The sequence below is a fragment of the Phocoena sinus genome, chromosome 16 (assembly GCF_008692025.1).
Source record: "Phocoena sinus isolate mPhoSin1 chromosome 16, mPhoSin1.pri, whole genome shotgun sequence".
NCBI lineage: Eukaryota > Metazoa > Chordata > Mammalia > Artiodactyla > Phocoenidae > Phocoena > Phocoena sinus.
In genome coordinates, this window is record NC_045778.1 from 53673269 (window position 1) to 53694655 (window position 21387).

Consider the following 21387-nt stretch of genomic DNA (forward strand, 5'->3'; position numbering starts at 1 on the left):
TGGCAGTAATTCTCACCTAAGGATCATCCCATCCCATCCCAAAAGATTAATTTTAGGCTTATATAACAGACTACTCAGTCTCCTGAACAGACAACATTAGTCTACTGAAAAGCTGAGATATTTAGCATTTGAAACCCAAAGACCTAAATCAAGATCTGATTCTGCCCCTTATTCTGTGATCTTGAGTACATTGAGCCTTTGTTTCCTAACTTATAAAATGCACCAGCATAGTCAAAATGCCCACCATGAAATTCCGATGGAGCAATTAGAGGCAACAGAATAGAACACAGAGTAATGTGAAAGGATCTGAAAACACAGTTCTGAGTGAAAAATAAAAAGGTGACCAGCAGGATAAGAAGTATAACAGTGCCATTTATGTAAAATCAAAACAACCATACACGATGAATAGCACCCATGCTAACTACAGAAATCCAATGTATTGCAGTGCTAATCTATGAGGGGAAGAGAATGCAAGCTACTTGGGAGGTTAAAAAATCATCAAAAATAAAGACAAGGAGAAAAGGGAACCCTCTTGCACTGTTGGTGGGAATGTAAATTGGTACAGCCACTAAGGAGAACAGTATGGAGGCTCCTTAAAAAACTACAAATAGAATTACCGTACGACCCAGCAATCCCACTACTGGGCATATACTCTGAGAAGACCATAATTCAAAAAGAGTCATGTACCACAATGTTCATTGCAGCTCTATTTACAATAGCCAACACATGGAAGCAACATAAGTGTCCGTCGAGAGATGAATGGATAAAGAAGATGTGGCACATATATACAATGGAATATTACTCAGCCATAAAAAGAAACGAAATTGAGTTATTTGTAGTGAGGTGGATGGGCCTAGAGTCTGTCATACAGAGTGAAGTAAGTCAGGAAGAGAGAAACAAATACCGTACGCTAACACATATATATGGAATCTAAAAAAAAAAAAAAAGGTCATGAAGAACCTAGGGGCAAGACGGGAATAAAGATACAGACCTACTAGAGAATGGACTTGAGGATATGGGGAGGGGGAAGGGTAAGCTGGGACAAAGTGAGAGAGTGGCATGGACACATATACACTACCAAACGTAAAATAGATATCTAGTGGGAAGCAGCCGCATAGCACAGGGAGATCAGCTCGGTGCTTTGTGACCACCTAGAGGGGTGGGATAGGGAGGGAGGGAGGGAGGGAGGCGCAAGAGGGAAGAGTTATGGGGACATATGTATATGTATAGCTGATTCACTTTGTTGTAAAGCAGAAACTAACACACCATTGTAAAGCAATTATACTCCAATAAAGATGTTAAAAAAAAATAAAGACAAGAGGGGTCTCAAGAAATTTATAATAAGTAAATAGATTAATTAATTAATTAATTAATAACATGGGAAAAATGATGCTTCCCTACCTTCCTCAAAAGGTTATTCTGAGGATCTGATGAGATGATGCATAGGAACCCAAAAGTGAATTTACCATTTCCACTATCATCTCTGTACTGGACAAATGAACAGAGGTAGCAATTCCCCATGGATCTTCAGCAGGAAGTCATGAACAGGGCAGAGCCCAGTGAGATGGTGAGATGACATCAGGGCTCCTTATGAAGGAGGGGCAGGCTCTCCCTCACTTCTGGAGACGCCACTTGTTGGCACAGCCAAAGGCAGCAGCAGTCTCTCCCCATGGATCCGCTGCACGTGGCCCCCTCAGGCCCTCGGAAGAAGAGACCCAGGCAGCTGGGCACCTCAATGGCCTCCCCTTCTTATGACATCAAGTTTGGAGATTTGGTCCTCTTCATTTTGGAGAAGAAAATGGGAACCACCCGCAGAACCTTCCTCATGGAGCTGGCTCGAAGGAAAGGATTCAGGGTTGAAAATGAGCTCAGGTAAGAGACATCACGGATTTCAGTTTGTGAATAAGCAGGGCTTCTTTGGAACCCGTGTTTTCCTCCACCTACAGAAGAGGTGACTCTCCCACTGGGAGAACAGGTATGAAATTAAACAACAAACTTGAGGCAATTAGTTAAGGGAAATAAGATGAGTGGGGATTTGATGCAATTATATTGAAACCAGTTGGCACCAAAAGATAACGTAATTTTTTTTTTTTTTTTTGGCCTTTCACTATTATGAGATGAGGTATCTAGGGATGACCAACAGAAACCTAGTTGGGAAGTTCAATGATGAAACCATTCGAGTTTGTTCTTGACCAAATTAAACTAAAGCACCAGTGAGTTCAATCAAAAACTGTCAGCTGCTTGGAAGCAAAAAGAGTGGTTTGATTGCTTGGCTCTTGAGCTGTGCATCGATCTGACTGTGCTGAGGTGGGTAGTGTCTGTGATGGTCTAGGATGAGTGACCAGCTGGCTCACCATAGGCACCCAAATGTGGCTCTGATCATGCTTTTCTAAGCAGCAGTCTGAGTGGGATTTGTAGAGAGAGGGATGCCGGTTAAAGATTCAGGGGCAGCTCTGTCCAGGGGTGATGGACACCACGCTGAGAGTGATGAGATCAGAGCCCAGACAAGAAGGCAGTTGAAGCAAACGCGTGGGGCACCTCAACTGGCTCACTAGCAAACCCACTCACATCCCAGCACTGGCCCTGCTCTTTTTCTAACAGTCAGGTAAACTCTTCACTGGTTTCAAACAAAACAAAATCCAGACACAAATGGTATTAGAACCTTGGCATAAACAGTTCCAAACAGAATTGCCAGAGGGCTTGTAATGAATCAAGAATGATAATTAATGCAATTGGCTGGCTTTGATTGTCCAAGGAATAGTTTGACCGCATTTTTTTTTTTCAGGAAAATCGATAAGAATTCTGTGTGAAAATACATTTTTACTTTGAAGATAGTCTTTGATGTTAAAAAATAAAACTGACAAGCATTTCCTGAGGAAGTGTCAGTTTCAGATTGCTAGAGAAACATATGTCAAAAGTCAATAATCAGATATGATAATTTTCACAATACCCATAATTCATATGAAGAGTCAATCTCATAGAAACATTTTATTTATTTATTTTTTACTGAAGTGCCCCATTCAGAAATTCCTGAGTTTCCCATGGTCTCCCTCACCCGATTTCTCTTTACATGGTCTCCCAACTCCTGCCTCTTTTTTCGTTTTTAACCCCTATCTCATTTGGGATATTAAGCTCAAAATCTCATTGAAACATCCCTTCCACAAAATCATAGATGTCATCCAATTGTTGAGTCTGCCTTATTTAACAGACTTACATAAAATATTGGAATCAGGAGGGGAAAAGACGACATAGGTAAGTGGCTAAAAACCAAAATTGAAAAAAAGGAAACTGAAAAAGTAGAAACTAGAAGCCTTAGCAAATATGGAACTGCTTTTTGCGGTAAAGAAATTTGGCAAGGGCCAGACAGGAAGGTGAGAGCCAGATGGTCAAGGCATCACTTACATAGAAAGCTCTCTGTTGAAATGTCCACACTTCCACCAAGAGCTGACTAGTTTAGTTACAGGCACAGCTACGAATATGCACACGGTAGCTGAGGCAGGTACTAGGAGAGACGCTGGGAGGCAAGCTTCTTCTTTTGACAAGAGCCCAACAGGCAGCTTTGCTGCCGGGGGCCGAGCCCAGCTGCTCAGGCGACAGAGGAAACTGGCGCACGGTGAGCCAACTGCTGCTGTGAGATGACGGTGGCAAGGTTCCCAGGCTGGCTGCTCAGAAGACACATTAAATACAAATGTGTTTTATGGCACAAAAATAAACCACAAGAAGTAAAAGTCCTAGCTCTCAATCGGAATTTCCATACATAGTTATACAGACTTTAACTGGAAAAGACAATGGAAATTATTGTAGGGGAAAATCTCTAGATAAGAAATCTAGAGACCTCAAATTCTGGCTCTGACCCTTCCCAGCCATGTGATGTGGGGCAAGACCCCCCTCTTCTCTCTGACCTTAGTTTCTTGATAAATGGTCTAGTCTATCTGATGTGATACCACATGTGATGATGGATGTCAATATACTTGGATAAATTAAAACAGTTATACAAATGTAAAGTGTGGTTGTTTTCTTGTTACTTAGCTGAATCCATTGACCTTTACAGTAAATCCCTAAGGAGAGGGCTCTCTCTCCACACTCTGAGCTAGATCAAATGACATAAATAAATAGAACAAAGAAAGGAAGGAAACCCATCAAATCGTCTATTTCGTAGGGAAAGGGGTAGTAGGGAGAGACTAGGTAGTAGGCGGGAGGAGGTCGTTGGGAGACATTATGGCTGCTTTTATGCTCTGTGTTTTCCAAGTGTTTTTACAATAAACGTATATTTTTAAAATGAAAATAAAGGAAGTTGTTTTTTAAAAGAAAGGATACTTCTCAATAAGAACAGCTAGATCTTCTCCTTTTGATATATAGGATTCAGAGAAAGAGGAGCTAAAATTAAAAATGCTCTGAAAATAGACAGTAATCTCCATAGTTTCTGACACATTCTTTGGCTGCCAGGAGGATTAAATTTGAGGAAAAATCTGATTCCTACTTTACCTGGACCTGAACACACAGCTTAGAAATGGTGTACCTGAATGCATAGAACTATCTGGAACTATTTAAATTTCTAGCATATGTGCACTGTATCTTTATATTTGGATTAGACTTCATTAATATTTATGTTATATTGCAAAAGACATGCTATTGCATGTGCCATAGGAAGCTGGTTCTTGAAATATAAATCAGGAGAGGTGTCAAGTCCTTTGAGGCATTTGTGCACATTCATTAAAAAGGTTTCTGAATTTTATTCCATGGCCAACATCCTAAATTTTAGAGCGGCTTCATAATATTCGAGCTACTCTAGCTGGGACAAGATAGAGAAGGATCAGAATCTAGTGTTTGTCATGTTCTTCTTTTATCCTTGATTCCAGTACTTTGAGCTATTTTAAAACTTTATCTGCATCATCCCTCCTCTATGAACATATTAGCTAAGCCTACCATCTATGTCTTGACCTAAATCATCGATGCTGAAGAAGAAAGGGCTGGGTAGGAAGGGTGGATCTCCATGGTTACATCGCCCAGCAGATTAACACTTGCTGAGTTCCACTGTTCAAGCTGTAGAAACCCATCAGAGGATACTTTTGCCCTTCCTGGACCTGCATAATTTGTCTACAAGGGTACCTTTGGAAGGCACTGATTTTACTGAAAGCAAGATATACCATCATGGCATCACATATAAAGTGTTCTGTTAGTACCCACTCTGCACGATATGTGTCAGGTTCTGGAGACAAAAAATAGTAGAAGACTTGAACCCTGCAAGCAAAGAGTTTAAAATCAGACAGGAGAGTCAGGAACTGTACCTTTGTTGTCACCTAGCATGAAAAGATAGCATAATGTATTTTCCAAGTATGTACTCGTCTTCCTCTTTTTTTAAAATTAGCATTTTCCTACCCAACACTTCGAGCCTTCTTGTGTCATTTTGGTTTCCATCCATTCACTACGTAACTTTTGAAATGTGGCTTCTGCCTCACTCATTATCCCAAAACTATTGTCTTCAAAGAATTTCCTGGTAGTCAAATCCATGGTTTTTCACCTGAATATTGATAAAGACCCTTTCCTTGACTAAACTCTAGCGTGGCTTCTAGCAGCTTAAGGCCATGTCCCTAGGATTGTACCCCTGGCCCCGCCTTAAAATGCCTGCCTGAGAAAGTTCAAGATTACCGGAGAATTTACTGTTTGTTCCAGCCAAAACCTGGCAATAGGCAGATAGACCCCTGAACCCCCTCTTAGAGCAGGTACTTTAGAAATCTTGCCAGTATAAACCCTTTCTCTGCCCCTTTGAGATGTAAATCTTCCAACCACCCAGAACTGTCTTCTCAAGGACCTGAGAGCAAACATCCAAGGAGATCATTCTCACCCCCAGTCTCTGCAGGAAGGTAAAGGCCTAACTTCAGTGGGCCCCTTGCTCTAACTTGCCCCACTGCCTCCTGTCACAAATATTCCAGACGTTTTCTCCTCTGAATAAGCAGCAATTAGTAAATCCAGGTGGCCAGGTCACAAGGACCAGCCCCCTTAATGCCTCTCGGTGCCTTTCCCACACTCCAGCCTTTACAAGGTCTCCTGCCTTCTGTTCGCTCGAAGTTGAGTTCCATTCATGCTGGACCCTCTTCCCTATTGCAATAGTTATTACTGAATAAAATCTATTCTTACTGCTTTCAGTAGTATCCAGCTCTGCTTATCTTTGACAATGTCTGATCACTTCAAATTTGTGGTATCTCAAATAAAAATATTAAAGTCATTGTTTGCCAAATAAACTGAACACCAGATGAAAGAGCTGTTACCTGCTCTAGAAAATACGATGTGGAACTTGTCCACCTCTAGGCCTCTTCTGGGTCCAATGTCAAAACACATCTTCATTGGTTTCTCTTTATGGGTTTTTCTCACTCTTTCTCCCCCAACCTTGAATGGCTCCTCCCTGCACCTCTCTGCATCTAAGACCTAAGGCCCCTGGAAGCCTTCCTAGAGGAATAAACTTCCTCCGTGGACACAGGTGTGATCCATGGCCTAGGGTTGGGCCCCGGCTCTTCCACTTGGGTTTGTTCCTCATCTCACCCAGCTGCCCGTCCCTGACTCCACAAAGGCAAGGGCGTCATCTGGGCCATTGTGTAGACCTCATCTTCATACCCTTGACAATTTTCTTACCCAGAGTAGGCTTCAGGAAATATTTGCTCAAAGAATGATTTATCTGGTGAATATGAAGCCAACCAAAGGAACTTATGATTACCAAGAGTAATTTTTGTCACTAAATTTTTTTTTCCACAATGCACCTGTATTACCTTTGTAATCAGCAAAGTAATGAAGACTTTATTTTTCTGAGTTCAAGAGTATGCAGTGTAAAAATTAGTCCTGCTCTGGTCCAAAGTACTTTATATTTCAAAATTTGTGGACTTTAAAAATGAAAATGTTGGGCTTCCCTGGTGGCGCAGTGGTTGAGAGTCCGCCTGCTGATGCAGGGGACACGGGTTCGTGCCCCAGTCCGGGAAGATCCCACATGCTGTGGAGCGGCTGGGCCCGTGAGCCATGGCCGCTGGGCCTGCGCATCCAGAGCTTGTGCTCTGCGGCAGGAGTGGCCACAACAGCGAGAGGCCCGCGTACCTCAAAAAAAAAAAAAAAAAAAAAAAAAAAAATGTTCATAGTCTCATTTACTGTGGGTCAAAAACTCAAGGCAAGACCCTCTCAGTCTTAAGTATATCAAGGACTGGAAATAGAAACTTGGCTTTACTGGTGCTAGTAAGAATGTGCGATAAAACCAAATAAAACTACCTTGATTTTTCGGTGTCAGGGATTCTGAAACAGATCGGTTGCTAGGGAAATTTGCAAGAGGATATTTTTAAACTGTGAATGTCTCTGCTCAACTATAAATAACTATTTAAAGTTATTGTTTATAAAATAAGTCCTATGTCAGATGGAAAGAAGTAAGAAATTAACAGATACAAACTACTATACATAAAATAGGTAAGCAACAAGGATTTACTGTATAGCACAGGGAATTATATTCAATATCTTGTAATAACCTATAATAGAATATAATCTGAAAAAAATATCTGAATCACTGCTGTACACCTGAAACTAACACAATACTGTAAATCAGCTATACTTTAATTAAAAAAAAAAAAAAGAATGCCCTCCCCAGGGAAAGAAAAGAGTTTTAAAGACAAAGAAAAAAGCAGGTGACCATCCATGAGGACAGCTTGGGGTGTCAGTCTGGCTCCTGGCAAAGAAGGATGGCTGCCTCTTTCCTCATGGAGAGTTTTTCTAATTGTATCAAGAGGCAGGACCAACTGGGAAAAGAAAGACAGAAAGATCAGGGATACTGGTATCTGAGAAAAAAAATCGGAACTGAGATTTGTGAGTTAATCTTTCAGTTTAGAGCTTTCTGGACATCTGAGGGCCACATTCATGATTCTTATAATATCTTTTACCGTATGGATTATTATATACCTAATGTGTTTCTTTTAATTGCCCCTAAACGGAATCATTGCAATTTAGCCCTATCTTAAGGAATAATAATCATAAAAACCATGGGTCTGATATACATAATTTAAACATATAGATTTAATAAACACATAAACTTTTTAAATGTTCAGTTATGTACTCCTTAAAATTATCTCATGTGCCTGCAGAGAAATGAGTACCATGGGGGAAAACATTGCTGTAATTAAGCAGCAAGTCCAGCATGGGGATCAGATCTAAGCTGGGGCAGGTAAAGAGCGATCTTTCTCTATAGCTCCGTTCCACAAGGTGGAGTTCTTGGGCTGTGAGGTGGTTTTGAAATACGGTGGCCCCCACGGAGTGACAGGGACTATTTTCCCTTTCCTTGCATTGGGGGTGGGGGTGGGGCTGGTGTACCGGATAGGGTACAGCAGAAGTGATACTATGTGGCTTTGGGGGCTAGGTCATAAAAGGCCCTGAGGCTTCTGCTGTTCCTTGGACCCCAGAGCCTCAGGTAAGAAGTCTGAGGTCCCGCTGAGAGAGGCCACTTAAAGGTGCTCAGGCTGATCGATGCTGCTGAGCCCCACCTCCCAGCCACCCTCGCCAAGGTGCCAGACACGCATGCTGTGTGGAACACCAGTACCTCCATCAGCTGTATATGCAACAGAAGGATGGCCCAGCTGAGCTGCCTAAATTCCTGACCCACAAAATTGCCAGACGTAACAAAACTGTTCCTTTTCAAAGCCATTGCATTTGGGGATTGTTGGTTGTGCACCAACAAGATAACTAGAACTGACTATGTCAGAATCACCAAGGGAGCTTGCCAAAATCCATATTTCTGGGCCCTAGGTGAGATTTGCTGAATCTGAATCTCTGGTAATAAGGCTCATGCATCTGAATTTTAGCCCACCTTCCTGTGTGTCTCTAGTAGACACGAGAATTTTAGAAACTTTCCTTTAGAGCCATAGATTAATCAATTCATTCTACTAGTGGGCTCTCTGTTGACCATTGCTCTGAATCTGGCCGTGAGCTGGGCGCCAGGCATGATTATAACCATGCAGCTTATAATCAGGCAGATTGTAACACTGTCCCTGCCCTTGGCGATGCCAAGCATCAAGTCAAGCACGTTTCAGTTCAGCACCAGTTGAGGAACAGGACCCTGCATGGTTTTCCCTGTGGGAAGCCGAAGGACAAATCCGAGTTCAGGATTCCTGCAATTGGTTCACAGCCTCCCAAACCCACTCCAAGGCACTATTAATTGGTCATGGCTAAGAAACTGGATGCACTTAAAGAATGGAATCCACTGATATTTCAGGAACAGCCATCTCAGCACTGCCTTGGGGTCTTTAGAAGAGATTGAAGATGGCTGCCTGAGGCTCGCTGCCACCTTGTATCATAAGAAGAAAGCCCAGGTCTTTGGGGCCAGCCCCAAACAGCCATCTCAGCCCCCATCCCAGGTTGATTTGCCCTTGAAAATGACATGCATGTGTGTTTATTCCTTTAAGTGGAAAAGTGATGAAAGATGGTTCATGACAGAAAATGGGAAAATATAGAAAAATGCTTAAAACAAACAAAACCTCGCACAGGGGTCTAACCACAGTCTAGCAGAACGTTAAGAGATCGCTCGAGTCATGAACACCTGGGCTTCATGTAACCTCTGTAGGCTTGGTTTTCTCATTTGAAATTTTATTCCCCACCTCATAAGACTCTTGGGCAGATTGAGTAAGAACATATCCGTGTGTGTGTGTGAGTGCGTGTGTGTGTGTGAGTGCGTGCACGTAGTTTTTGTTATTCTTGCAGATTGTCTGGAATGTTTCTCTCTAGTCTTTTTCTTTCGTGTATACCAGTATTTAATAGTTTGTTGATTGTTTTACAGCACCCTTCCCCCACATCCCTAGGCATTCAGAATGTCTGTTAGAGGCAGGGCTGAGTCCGGAGATACCCTAGGTGAGAGATGGTGTGGAGGAACAGGGGGTGGTAAGTGTGGATGGTGAGGGACCTGAATTTGGAAGAGGAGCCCCGGGGGTTCCTCCTGAGCACATCTATCTCCCTCCGAAGTTTAGGCAAAACCCAGAGCTCAGGGAGCCTGACAGCCCCTCTGTGACTACTCCAACCTGGTGTGTAGCCATAGCAACCGTTCTTTCAGAATTTCTGGGACAGTCCTTATTGTAGCCCATATTATACTGGACATAAAACATCGAAACATGAATCCTATGTGGCAGCAGCAGGGAGAGAGTGTCTAACAGTGTTATGTAGGAAGTGTCAGTCCACCTCTATTTCTGCACTTCGGAGAGAATCTTCATCGTGATCATGATGGTGGTGGTGGTGGTGGTGATACCCATCCTGATGGTATTCCTTTTGAGAAAAGGAATAGCTCCCGCCAGAGCCATGGAATTAAGCACAAAGTCACAGAGGGACAGCTCAGTGTGGTCTAGCACACAGGTTTTATTCTATTTTATTTTTTTGGCTGTGCCACACAAGATCTTAGTTCCCCTACCAAGGATCAAACCAGCACCCCATGCAGTGGAAGCATGGAGTCTTAACCATGGGACCACCAGGGAAGTCCCCCAGTACACAGATTTTAGATTAAAACAGACCTCAGATCAAGTTTCAGCTCTACCAATTATTAGCTGGGTGAATTTTCAATGTCTCTCGAAAGCTCTTTTCTTATTGTTAGATGGGGATAACCATACCTACCTCATAGTGTTATTGACAATTAAATGAGGTAGCGTATGAAATGTGCCTACCATGGTTCTGGTACATGGTAATATTCAAATATTATTAGTCTTTTCAATACTGGAGTCTTTAGGGCAGAGAGAAAACCACTGTATCAGCAAAGGGCTGCCACAACACAGCAGTAAGACACGGGCAGCAGAACACACTAGAGGGGATGACCCTTCTTGGTAATACTATCTGCTAAGGGCTCAGAACAGAAAGTGAACAAATGCTTTATTGTGGTGGTCTGGAACCGAACCTGCAATATCTCTGAGATATGACTGTACTGTGATGATGTCAAAGTTCCTAATGCTGACTTTCAAGCTCTTACTTTGTGGGAACGAGTGACAAACAGTACTGAACTCTGAATAGCACAATGTGAATGTTTGATTTTTTGTTTTGTATGTGCTTTATTGCTGTCGTTGTTGTTTTGTTTTGTTTGCTAGTTGCTTAATGAGCAGGGGTTGGAAGTCTAAATCAGAGTCTTCCTTCATATGATGTATAGCCTATATTCACAAATATGCTTATATGAATTCAGTAAGAGATGAACGTGGTCCTCATCCAATAGGGTGAGCTCACATATCCCCACTGGGGGATGGTGATACAAGAGTGGATGGTGAGGGGTCTAAATTTGGACACTGAACCCCAGAGCGCCTCCTCAGCACACCCTGCTCCCTCTGAGGTTCAGACAAAACCCTATTTATAAGAATAAATATTATAATAAATAATGTAATAGTAAAATTTCCCTTCGAAGGGCAGAAATATAGAAGGAATAATAATTACTATGTAGCCCTGTTAATTCTTTTGTTGTTCAAGTCTTGACATAAACAATCTTTCAAGAAGTTTACCATAAATAATCTTTGGAATTATATGGATCTGGAATAGGGAAGCAGCTAGCCGTCTTCCCTCATCCCCTGTAAAAGGTTGTTTTACCCTGACTTATTTCTGCCTGGGCCTGCTGCACATCCTGCCATCCAGATGGTCTCAGCTCTGATCTCCAGCCCTCACCTCTCTCCCAGCGCCAGCCTCAGATCCCAACTGTCAGCCAGCTATTTTCATTTGGATCTCCAGCCATCCTTCCAATGCAGCATGCCTGAAATAAACTTCAATTCCACTCCCCCACCCCTTCCCCCAAAGAGATGCAACTTCCTAAATCCCTATTTCTACCAAAAGTGATAATACTTGAGTGTGATAGATATGCTGGAGTCATATCTGAGTCTATTCTCCACACCATCTTTCATAGGCGATGCCAGCTGTCCATCATATGTCTTCTTTGCCTTCCTTTCTAGAGCTATAGGAACCAGAGTGGGGTTTAAGTCATCTTATATCTGGTCCAGTGATTCATCTTCCTAAGTAGCTCCCCACCTTTCCCCAACCCATGACTCCCCCTTCCAAATCATTGTGTGTAACAGATTAGTCTTTTAAAATAACACAACAATGCTATCCATGTCCTGCTCACAAAAGCCTTCAGTGGCTCCATAATCCCAGAAAACAAGATCCAACTTCTTCAGCCAGGCTTCCAAGACCCTCTGTAATGTGGTACTCAGCCACATCTGCAACTACTTCCCAACATGAATTCTTCACTCCAGTACAGGCCGTTCTCCTTCCTTTCCTCTGAACCTTTTCTTCCAGGACGACCAAAAGTTCTGCCTACCAGGTACCTTATCCCTCCCATCCACCCAGACAGGGCACAAATCCTGCTTTTCCACAAAGCCATCCACCTCTCCCAGCCCACACCAAATTCTTTTCCCTCTCTGTGTACCATCTGCAGATCCTGTCCATATCTTGTGTCTTATCATAACATACTGTTAACATAAGATACTGATGCCCAGAGATTTCTCTTTTCTTCTTCGGTACCCATCACCACCACAAGAAACCTAGGGCTGTGCATATAACAGTGAACCAAAAAATACCCAATGAATCCAAGAGTCAGTCAAGAAAAGGAGAAGGAGAAAGAAGAAGTCAAGCAAGAGAAGTGGGAAAAAGAAGAGAAAATTGATTTTTTTCTCTTAGATACCTAAGTACACTATTTGCTCTTGTTATTTCCCAGATTCATAGACTACTTGAACTGAAGGAGCCTTAAAAATTATTAGTTCCAATGATAAAATGCTGACTGTGGAGACTTCTTCAAAACTAGAAATAACATACTTGACCCAGAAAAGACAGTCAAAAAGGATAAATATCATTTACCAGCTGTGTGACCTTCAGGATGTTCTTAACCTCTCTGTTCTTCAGTTTCCTCATTTTTGAAGTGTGACTAGTATGACATTTACTTGAGGAGCTATGTAAGTATTAAATCAGATAATGTATGTAAAGTACTTGGACAGTGCTGAAACATTGTAAGTGCTCAGTACTTACTAGGGAAAAGATACAGGGTCTTACGTCACAGGGTTGTACTTTGAAAAACATGTAAAACAGGGGCTTCCCTGGTGGTGCAGTGGTTGAGAGTCCTCCTGCCGATGCAGGGGACACGGGTTCGTGCCCCAGTCCGGGAAGATCCCACGTGCCGCGGAGAAGCTGGGCCCGTGAGCCATGGCCACTGACCCTGCGCGTCTGGAGCCTGTGCTCCGCAATGGGAGAGGCCACAACAGTGAGAGGCCCGTGTATCTAAAAAAAAAAAAAAAAAAAAAACCACAAAACATGTAAAACAATATTTCTCAAAGGCTGGTCACCTCCTATTAAGGGGTTGTGAGATCAGTTTAGTGGGATGTTATAAGCATGTCGACATCTACATCTATATTTTGGGTGATGATATAAAATGTGTTTCTAACTGTGGGTCACAAATCAGTTTGAAAGGCACTGGGTTAAAGCCTTCTACAAATAAAAACGAAGTGGTACATCAAAGCCACAAGCAGAGTGCAAGGTGCTAATTTAAGAACGGTTTTATCCTCCATCCTCTCTGGACCTTGGTTTCCCATTGACACCACAATCTTACTAATGTTTTCTTAATTTTTCTTGCATCTGATATGTAACATAGACCACTGTTGTTACACTAATTTAAGTAGAATTCCCTTGCATGGAGGTCTAGGTTCTCTGTGCCTATGGTCAGGTCTACTGTGCATCTTTCTCCATCAGATGGAATGCTCTGAAACGCCTCAGGGAAAGAGGAGAGCTTCTCATTTCAAAAGTCCCTTCAGCTGGTAACTTTGTCTTGCATTCTGCAGTGATTCTGTCACCCACATTGTGGCAGAAAACAACTCTGGTTCAGAGGTTCTTGACTGGCTTCAGGTACAGAACATAAGAGCCAGCTCACAGCTAGAACTCCTCGACGTCTCCTGGCTGATAGAAAGTATGGGAGCAGGAAAACCGGTGGAGATTACAGGAAAACACCAGCTTGTTGTAAGTGTCACAAATGTGATTTTCATTGCCTTTTGCTTGATGATTAAGAACATGGGCTGTAGAACCAACAGACCTGAGTTAAACCCCAGGTTCTCTGCTTACTCCCTGTGTGAACTTGGACAAGTCACTTAGCTTTTCTAAGCTTCAGTTTCTTCCACTACATTATGAGAACAATAGTGCCTGCCTATCTTGTAAGATGGTTATGAGGATTAGAATAACACACATGTAAAGTGCTTAAGACAGAGCCTGATTTATATATGCACTTAATAAATGGTAGCTATTTTTACAAACAAGTCTATACACAAATATTTCAAAATATTGAAGTCTTGATGTCTAGCAGTCAGAAAAGTAGAAGGTTCTTGTTTTTTTTTCTTACTGTGATCATTCATAAAGAAAAAAATAAAGTTAAGCTCTTAATTCCACACCCATCACCAACGGACCATAACTACATAAGTTCACAGAAAAGAAAAATGATATTTAATTGGTAGTTTTTTTTCATGTTATTTTTTCAGATTGCAAAAATAATACATGTTAGTTGTAGCAAATTCAAATATTAGAGATGCATATAACATAAAATTTGAGCCTCCTATGATTTTATTCTCTTTCCAGAGACAATTGCCATCAAACTGCCTTTTTCTTCACACACATCTATTATTATCACCACTATTAATTGTTATTTAAAATGGATGCTGATGCATTTGTTTAGGTGAGAACAGACTATTCAGCTGCTCCCAACCCGGGCTTCCAGAAGACTCCACCACTAGCTGTAAAAAAGATCTCTCAGTACGCGTGTCAGAGAAGAACCACTTTAAACAACTGGAACCACATATTCACGGTAATGGAGATTTACAACAACACCTAGAGCAAACGCAGGGCTTTCTGCTTCTTTCCATGAATCTCCAAATTAAGTTAGGAATATTCCTGAAAATCTAGGAATGTTTTTCACACCCTTACCCACTCCTCTAACCTGATCTCTGGTTCCTCTTTCTGTCAAGAATGGGTCTCCTTTTGTCATGGAAATAGACAAATATATTCGGAGCACATTCTTTAGAGACAGTAGGTTACTATTTATCAGGAGTTGTCATTAATGGACGCAACAGTTATCAAAGGCAAATATTCTGAAAAAACAAATATGTACTGTAATTAGTCCATTACATAGTAAGAGCAAATTACATAGAAATAGCGATTGTGCATAAATAGCTTTGCTGGGAAGCCAGAGGATTGAGAGTCAGCAGACCTGGATTCAGCCTCTCTGATATTAACTAGCTGGGGCAAGTCAATTCCTCTCTCTGAGCCTCAGTTTCCTCATCTGCTCAAAAAGGAATTAGCTATAGATCATCTCTAAATTCAGCCCTGAAATTCAATAATTATGTTTCAAATGACCCGAACAAGCCTATAACTGCTTGTCCTCCAGCCTAGAGTCAGTAGGCAGATAGATAAAACATGCATTAGTATATCAAATACAAAACTTCTCCTTTCTAGTCTTCTAGCCCCACGTGTGCAAGGAGCACCAGGAAATTGCAGCTACTGGGCACACTGAGCATCGTGCCACACAGCTGCAGCTGCTTCCTCCTCTGCCAGAAATGCAAACGTGCCCTACCTTAAATAACCCTGCCTGTGGGTTTGCGCCACTTATGATTATACCCATTCATTCAACAAGCCTATGCTAAGTGCTGACTGTATTTCACGTATGAGATAAGAGATGGGGCTTCCCAGTGATCAAGACAGAATCCTGGCCACAGGCTGGTGGGAAAGTCAGCAAAGAGGGAAGGATCATGCCAAGTAACAACTAGGAAGATGCAATGAGCACAGTATCATTTTATAGTTATATCACTCTTGAATATCTAATGGCAGAGAACTCAAAGTTTCCTTACAAAGCGCTCTGTGGCCTGTCTTTTCAACTCAATTCCTCTCATCCACCAAGGGACGGGTGCAAAAGTACAGCACACCCAATCCTGATCTTTGAGGAAATAGTCATGAGGTGTTCTAATACTTAACAGAGAGCAAGGTGTTTGCAAGTGGCTGCTGGCTCATGGGCTAGGGGCCAGGAAACAGACTGTGTTTTGCTCATCTGGTTTTATTCTTCAGGATGCCTTTGAGGTATTGGCTGAAAATTATGAGTTTAAAGAAAATGAAGTCTCTTGTCTGGAATTTACGAGAGCAGCTTCTGTACTCAAATCTCTGCCATTCACAATCGTCAGTATGAGGGACACAGAAGGAATTCCCTGCCTGGGGGACAGAGTGAAGTGTGTCATAGAGGTAAGGGTGAAAGGTCATTCGTCCCAACTCCTGATAGGGAGGGAGGGAGAGAGATGCAGTTAATGGATTTTCCTGTTAACTATATAGATGTGGTATTCATGACTTATTTTCCTTTTTCTCTAATATAGATTATATATATATATATATTATATAACATATATATTACATAGATAGATAGATACACACATATATATGTGTAATTCATACTCCAATATTTTCTCTCCTGGAGCTATGTGGGGTCAGCTAGTGGGAAAATAACTCTCCCGTATCATTAATCACAGTGAAAGACTCTAGTGACCTGAAAACTCAATGGGAGAGGATGCTATGACTTCAAACACAGGCTGTGTGAAGACCCTCACTTCCACTCAGGGGACTTTGCCCTCCAGAATGGTGGTGGGTGTGATGGGCCATGGAGCTGATTCTGTATCTCTACCTGTATATTCTAAGAAGAGAGCCAGGGATGGGTAGTTATTTATTTAATGATGTTTAAGGATTCCCTGGCAAGGCAAATCGGTCATCCAAGAGTAAGTTTCAATATAGTCAAGCTCGAGGTAAATTACTCAAGGGAAATAATCCCAGCTCTATTTAGAGGATGTTGGGTGGCTCTGAGCTAGACATCATAAGGGCTTGAACCCGGATTAGCTTTTCAGTGGGTCCAAAATTAACCGGCTCAGATGAAAAGTCCTCTTGTTTCAGCTAGTTTATATTAATTGAAAAGAAAACTATCTCAAATATTTAGACACACCTTTTTCAGTGAATCTTTTGGTTTGGTGTTCTATAGATTTGGACCCTAATCATTCTGTACCTTCCTCCTTGAGGATTGTAAAGGGGTCCTTGGAAATATAATAACCTGAGATTTTTCAAGCAGGAAATGTCTTGTTTTCTCCAGATCAGCTAAGGAAATATCCTGTATACAACAGGTGTATTTCATGAAAAATTAAGCTACTAGATCTGGGGACTTGAAAATCTTAGACTGCAGTTAACATCACTAATGTAATATATTTTTCAACTGTTCGTGCAGGAAATTATTGAAGATGGAGAAAGTTCTGAAGTTAAAGCCGTGTTAAACGATGAACGGTATCAGTCCTTCAAAGTACGTGATTTTTATATGTATTTATCAAAAATGGCTTTTGGGCTTCCCTGGTGGTGCAGTGGTTGAGAGTCCTCCTGCCGATGCAGGGGACGCGGGTTCGTGCCCCGGTCCGGGAAGATCCCACATGCCGCGGAGCGGCTGGGCCCGTGAGCCATGGCCGCTGAGCCTGCGCGTCCGGAGCCTGTGCTCCGCAACGGGAGAGGCCACAACAGTGAGAGGCCCGCGTACCGCAAAAAAAAAAAAAAAAAAAAAAAAAAACAAACAAACAAAAAAAAAAAATGGCTTTTCAGTTAATCCTATTACTTATTCTAAGTGGTTGTATTAGTCAGCTTGGGGTACCATAACAAAATGTCGCAGACCGAGTGACTTAAACAACAAATATTTATTTTCTCACAGTTAGAGCCTGGAAATCTGAGATTGGAGTGCCAGCATGGTTGGGCTCTGCTTAGGACTCTCTTCCTGGTTTGCAGACGGCCTCCTTCTCAATGTGTCCTCGCATGACACAGAGAGAGAGCAAACTCTCTGGTGTCTCTTCTTATAAAGGCACTAATCCTATCGTGAGGACCCACCTCATGACCTCATCTAAACCTAAATACCTCCCAAAAGCCCCATCTCCAGATACCATCCCACTGAAGGTTAAGATTTCAACATATGAATTTGGGAGGAGGGGGCACAATTCAGTCCATAGCAGTGGTCTAGGAAGGAGATGCCTAAATAAATATGGGTGCTCGAGCTTATTGCCATGCTATGGTGAGATACAAATGACCTTACCTCCCAACAGTCTGTCACTCCTGGGTACACTAAGACTGTGAGACAAAACAAACCTACCTACTCTTAAAGAACAAACCTGTTCTTTAAGAAACCTGCTCCTCACTGAATCCTTGTCTACTTTGAAGCAGGGTTTGTTACCTCCCAGTGTTCCCTACTTTGGAGTTGCAGGGGACAGAGACTTCCACCTACCAATCCCTTGGGTTCAGAAGTGATGCTTAGGCTAAACTGTGGTCGAGGGCAGAAGGCCAGGCCTAGAGGGCGGACAGACTGGGGTGAGTCTGGGCTCTGACACTTACCAGTTGTGTGATGGTGGAGAATTTATGCAACCTACACGTGCATCCCTCTTTAAATTGTGAGGGTGAATATGCATCAGTGTGTGTAAGACACTCTTGGCAAAGGGTTGGGTACAGATCCCTGTTGTCACGCATTGACAGTGCAGGCAATCCTTATTGGATATCTGGAAGCCCTCGGCAGTGCCAGAGGCTGGCTCCTCCCTTCTGCTTCATTTAGTAATAACATATGTCAGGAAGGGACCCTCCTGAAATAGAAATGCCCCTGAAAAATTACCATTGCCCACCTGCTTGTCATATTCAGGAGGAACTAGGTCAGAGATTTGTTTACGCCCTTTCTTAATCGCTTGACCTTGAAAAGTATCATTTCATTGACATAATGTTTGTTGTAGAAACTAAAGGCATGCCTTTCCCTTTGTTTCAGCTCTTTACTTCTGTATTTGGAGTGGGATTGAAGACATCTGAGAAATGGTTCAGGATGGGGTTCAGATCTCTGAGTAAAATAAGGTCGGACAAAACCTTGAAATTCACAAGAATGCAGAAAGCAGGTGAATTGTCTCTCCTAAAAAAATCTCATGTTTTTGCCACATGGGCTGGTTAGGCTGTGGTAGGGATCTGTCTGCTGTACTTCATACATCAACTCCAGTCTTGGTGAGCTGGTCTCTTGTTTGGCCTGTTTTCATGCTATGGCTAAAAGCCCAAGCTTTTGGAATCAGACAGACCTGGATCCAAATCCTGGCTCTGGCACTCTCCAGTCGTGTCATCTTGAGAAAGTTAGTTAAAATCTTTGAGCCTTCGTTACCTCATCTATAAAAGGGAGGTAACATCAGTACGTAAGTGGGGAACAGATCAGATCTTGCAGGCAAAGCGCTTAGCCTGGCACAGAGCAAATATACCCTGCATGAGGGCTGTTGTCATTCCTTTATCCCGCTGTCAAACCTGGTTGCACCATTGATCTAGTTCTTACTGAACTGACCCTTCCAGATATTTGGGTCCTGGCTGGGTAAGAGGTATGGGGGAGGAATCCAAGACAGAACCTTGACCTGGAGAGTTGGGGAGTAAAGAATATTTGAACGAACTAGAGCTGTTGCTTGGTACAAATACGGATCTGCTTTAGAAACTGTAAGACACCAGGACATAGAAGGGAAATGGTGGAAATCTAGACAGGGGTTTATCTACCCAACCAGGACTCCTTAACCCAAAAGAGTGTAGAGACAGGCATCTGAAAGCCTGGCAGGGCCTCACAGAGGTTGAAGATGGCTTGATCACTTCTATTTATGAAGGGTCCTGGTATATTTTTTTCAATCAAGGAATGTCAAAAAACAGGGTCAAAAATTGTATGATTTAAATGTTTATTTTTAATATGCAATAGAAATACAATATAACTGGGATTTGAAAGGAAGTCACAGCCACAGTTCTGAGCACTAGGCCTTCTGAGTTACAGAGAATGAGGACGTCATCAACATTTTTAATCATATGAAAGTAAGGGAATCTTCTACAAGAGGAGGCCAGAAAGAAAGAATGAGGATGTTGTCAACATTTTTAATAATATGAAAGTAAGGGAATCTTCTACAAGAGGAGACCAGAAAGAAAAGAAAAGAGAAAACAGCTATCTTCTGTTTAAGTGATGAAAAGAAACAAGCAAGAGGAGAGGAAGAAATCAATTCTTGGTGGTTCCCATCAACACTACCATAGAACTCCCCAACTTCATTAAGTTGCTAGCCTCCGAAAAATTGCTAATAAGGTTTATAAGATGCCACATAGGAACTAAAAGAGCCTAAGGAAAAAAAAGACCCATATTCATATTCTGGGCTTCTGAAAGTGCACACTTAGTAAGCGTGATGTACACCAGCTCTAGAGTTGCCATAGAAATATATACATAAGTATTAAAATATACATAAGTATTAAACATGGCTCAGAACGATAGTAAGGGCTGTCAACACATAGAGAGAAAATGGGAGGCAATGCCGTATTTCCCTTAGATGAAAACCTTTATCAACTGACACCGAATGCTCTTGGGATCCAAGTAGCTCCCAATTCCCCAGCTTTGTAAACTGGATTTTTCTCTTCCTATTTGGGCTCTTCCAGACAGATGAACGAAGCAGCTATTATTCTCTCAATCCATCAGTGATGGCCATCCGACTATCTAATGCTTTTGTTTTATGTAGAACTCGAGGAATGCCTTCCTATCATACTTATAGCTGAAAAACCCAGGCTTTATGTGTCCCTTGTAGCAGCGCTACAATGAATGGACTTGTCAATGGGAATAGTTTAGCATTTTGCCAAGGGTAAGCTAACTGAACATGTTGAAAGTACGATCCAGGGGTGAAACCCTGATTCAGTTTTACTTATAATCATACTTGGTTTTAATTCCCTGAGGCTTGAGGATTCACATGCCACATTGGTTTCTGAAATATAACAGCACACATGTAACACTGTACAGGGTAATAAGTTTCTTGTAATAAGTTCACCTCCCTACCATACCCAAAAGGAAAGCCAATTAAGTTGCTTTCATGGGTGTCAACAAATTATTAAACTATCTCCATGTTCGTTCCTGATACCTGCATATGCCCTTAAAGAAATTGCTGTTAATCATGACTTTTGGTTTAGGTACATCCTGAATAATCACAGGAGTTTTATGGTTACCAAATGAGTTGTACTGTGAATATCAGCCATGATGAAATTTTTGTATCAAAAAAGAGCCAAATGGAGCATTGTTATTCATTTTTTTCACATTTATACATTATTTGTTTAATTTTATTAAATTGATTTTTTAAAATATGGTAAGAACACAACATGAGATCTACCCTCTTAGCAATTTTTCTTCCATTGGTATCATAATTTGTTTACCCATTTCCTGTTGATGGACATTAGAATTATTTCCAGTTTTTGGCTATGAACATTCTTGTACCTGGGGATATATGTCCTTATTTCTCTTGTGCATACACCTAGGAGTGAAATTGCTGGGTCAGAGGCTGAATAGCTATTGATTTAGCTCTA

At 41.8% G+C, this 21387-nt stretch overlaps 1 protein-coding gene across 2 annotated transcripts in view; it reads left to right on the forward strand.

The window, feature by feature from the left end:
- The first annotated feature begins 1613 nt into the window (after positions 1 to 1613).
- Positions 1614 to 21387, forward strand: part of DNTT (DNA nucleotidylexotransferase) — a 36857-nt gene continuing 17083 nt past the window's right edge. Inside the window, exons 1-6 of one of the 2 annotated variants that reach the window (XM_032608547.1) lie at positions 1614 to 1872; positions 13800 to 13974; positions 14681 to 14809; positions 16063 to 16233; positions 17255 to 17326; positions 18812 to 18935. In XM_032608547.1, the coding sequence (XP_032464438.1) occupies positions 1670 to 1872; positions 13800 to 13974; positions 14681 to 14809; positions 16063 to 16233; positions 17255 to 17326; positions 18812 to 18935 (874 nt within the window). In that variant the 5' untranslated portion in view covers positions 1614 to 1669. The remainder of the gene's footprint in view (positions 1873 to 13799; positions 13975 to 14680; positions 14810 to 16062; positions 16234 to 17254; positions 17327 to 18811; positions 18936 to 21387) is intronic. The other variant, XM_032608549.1, reaches the window with a different exon arrangement.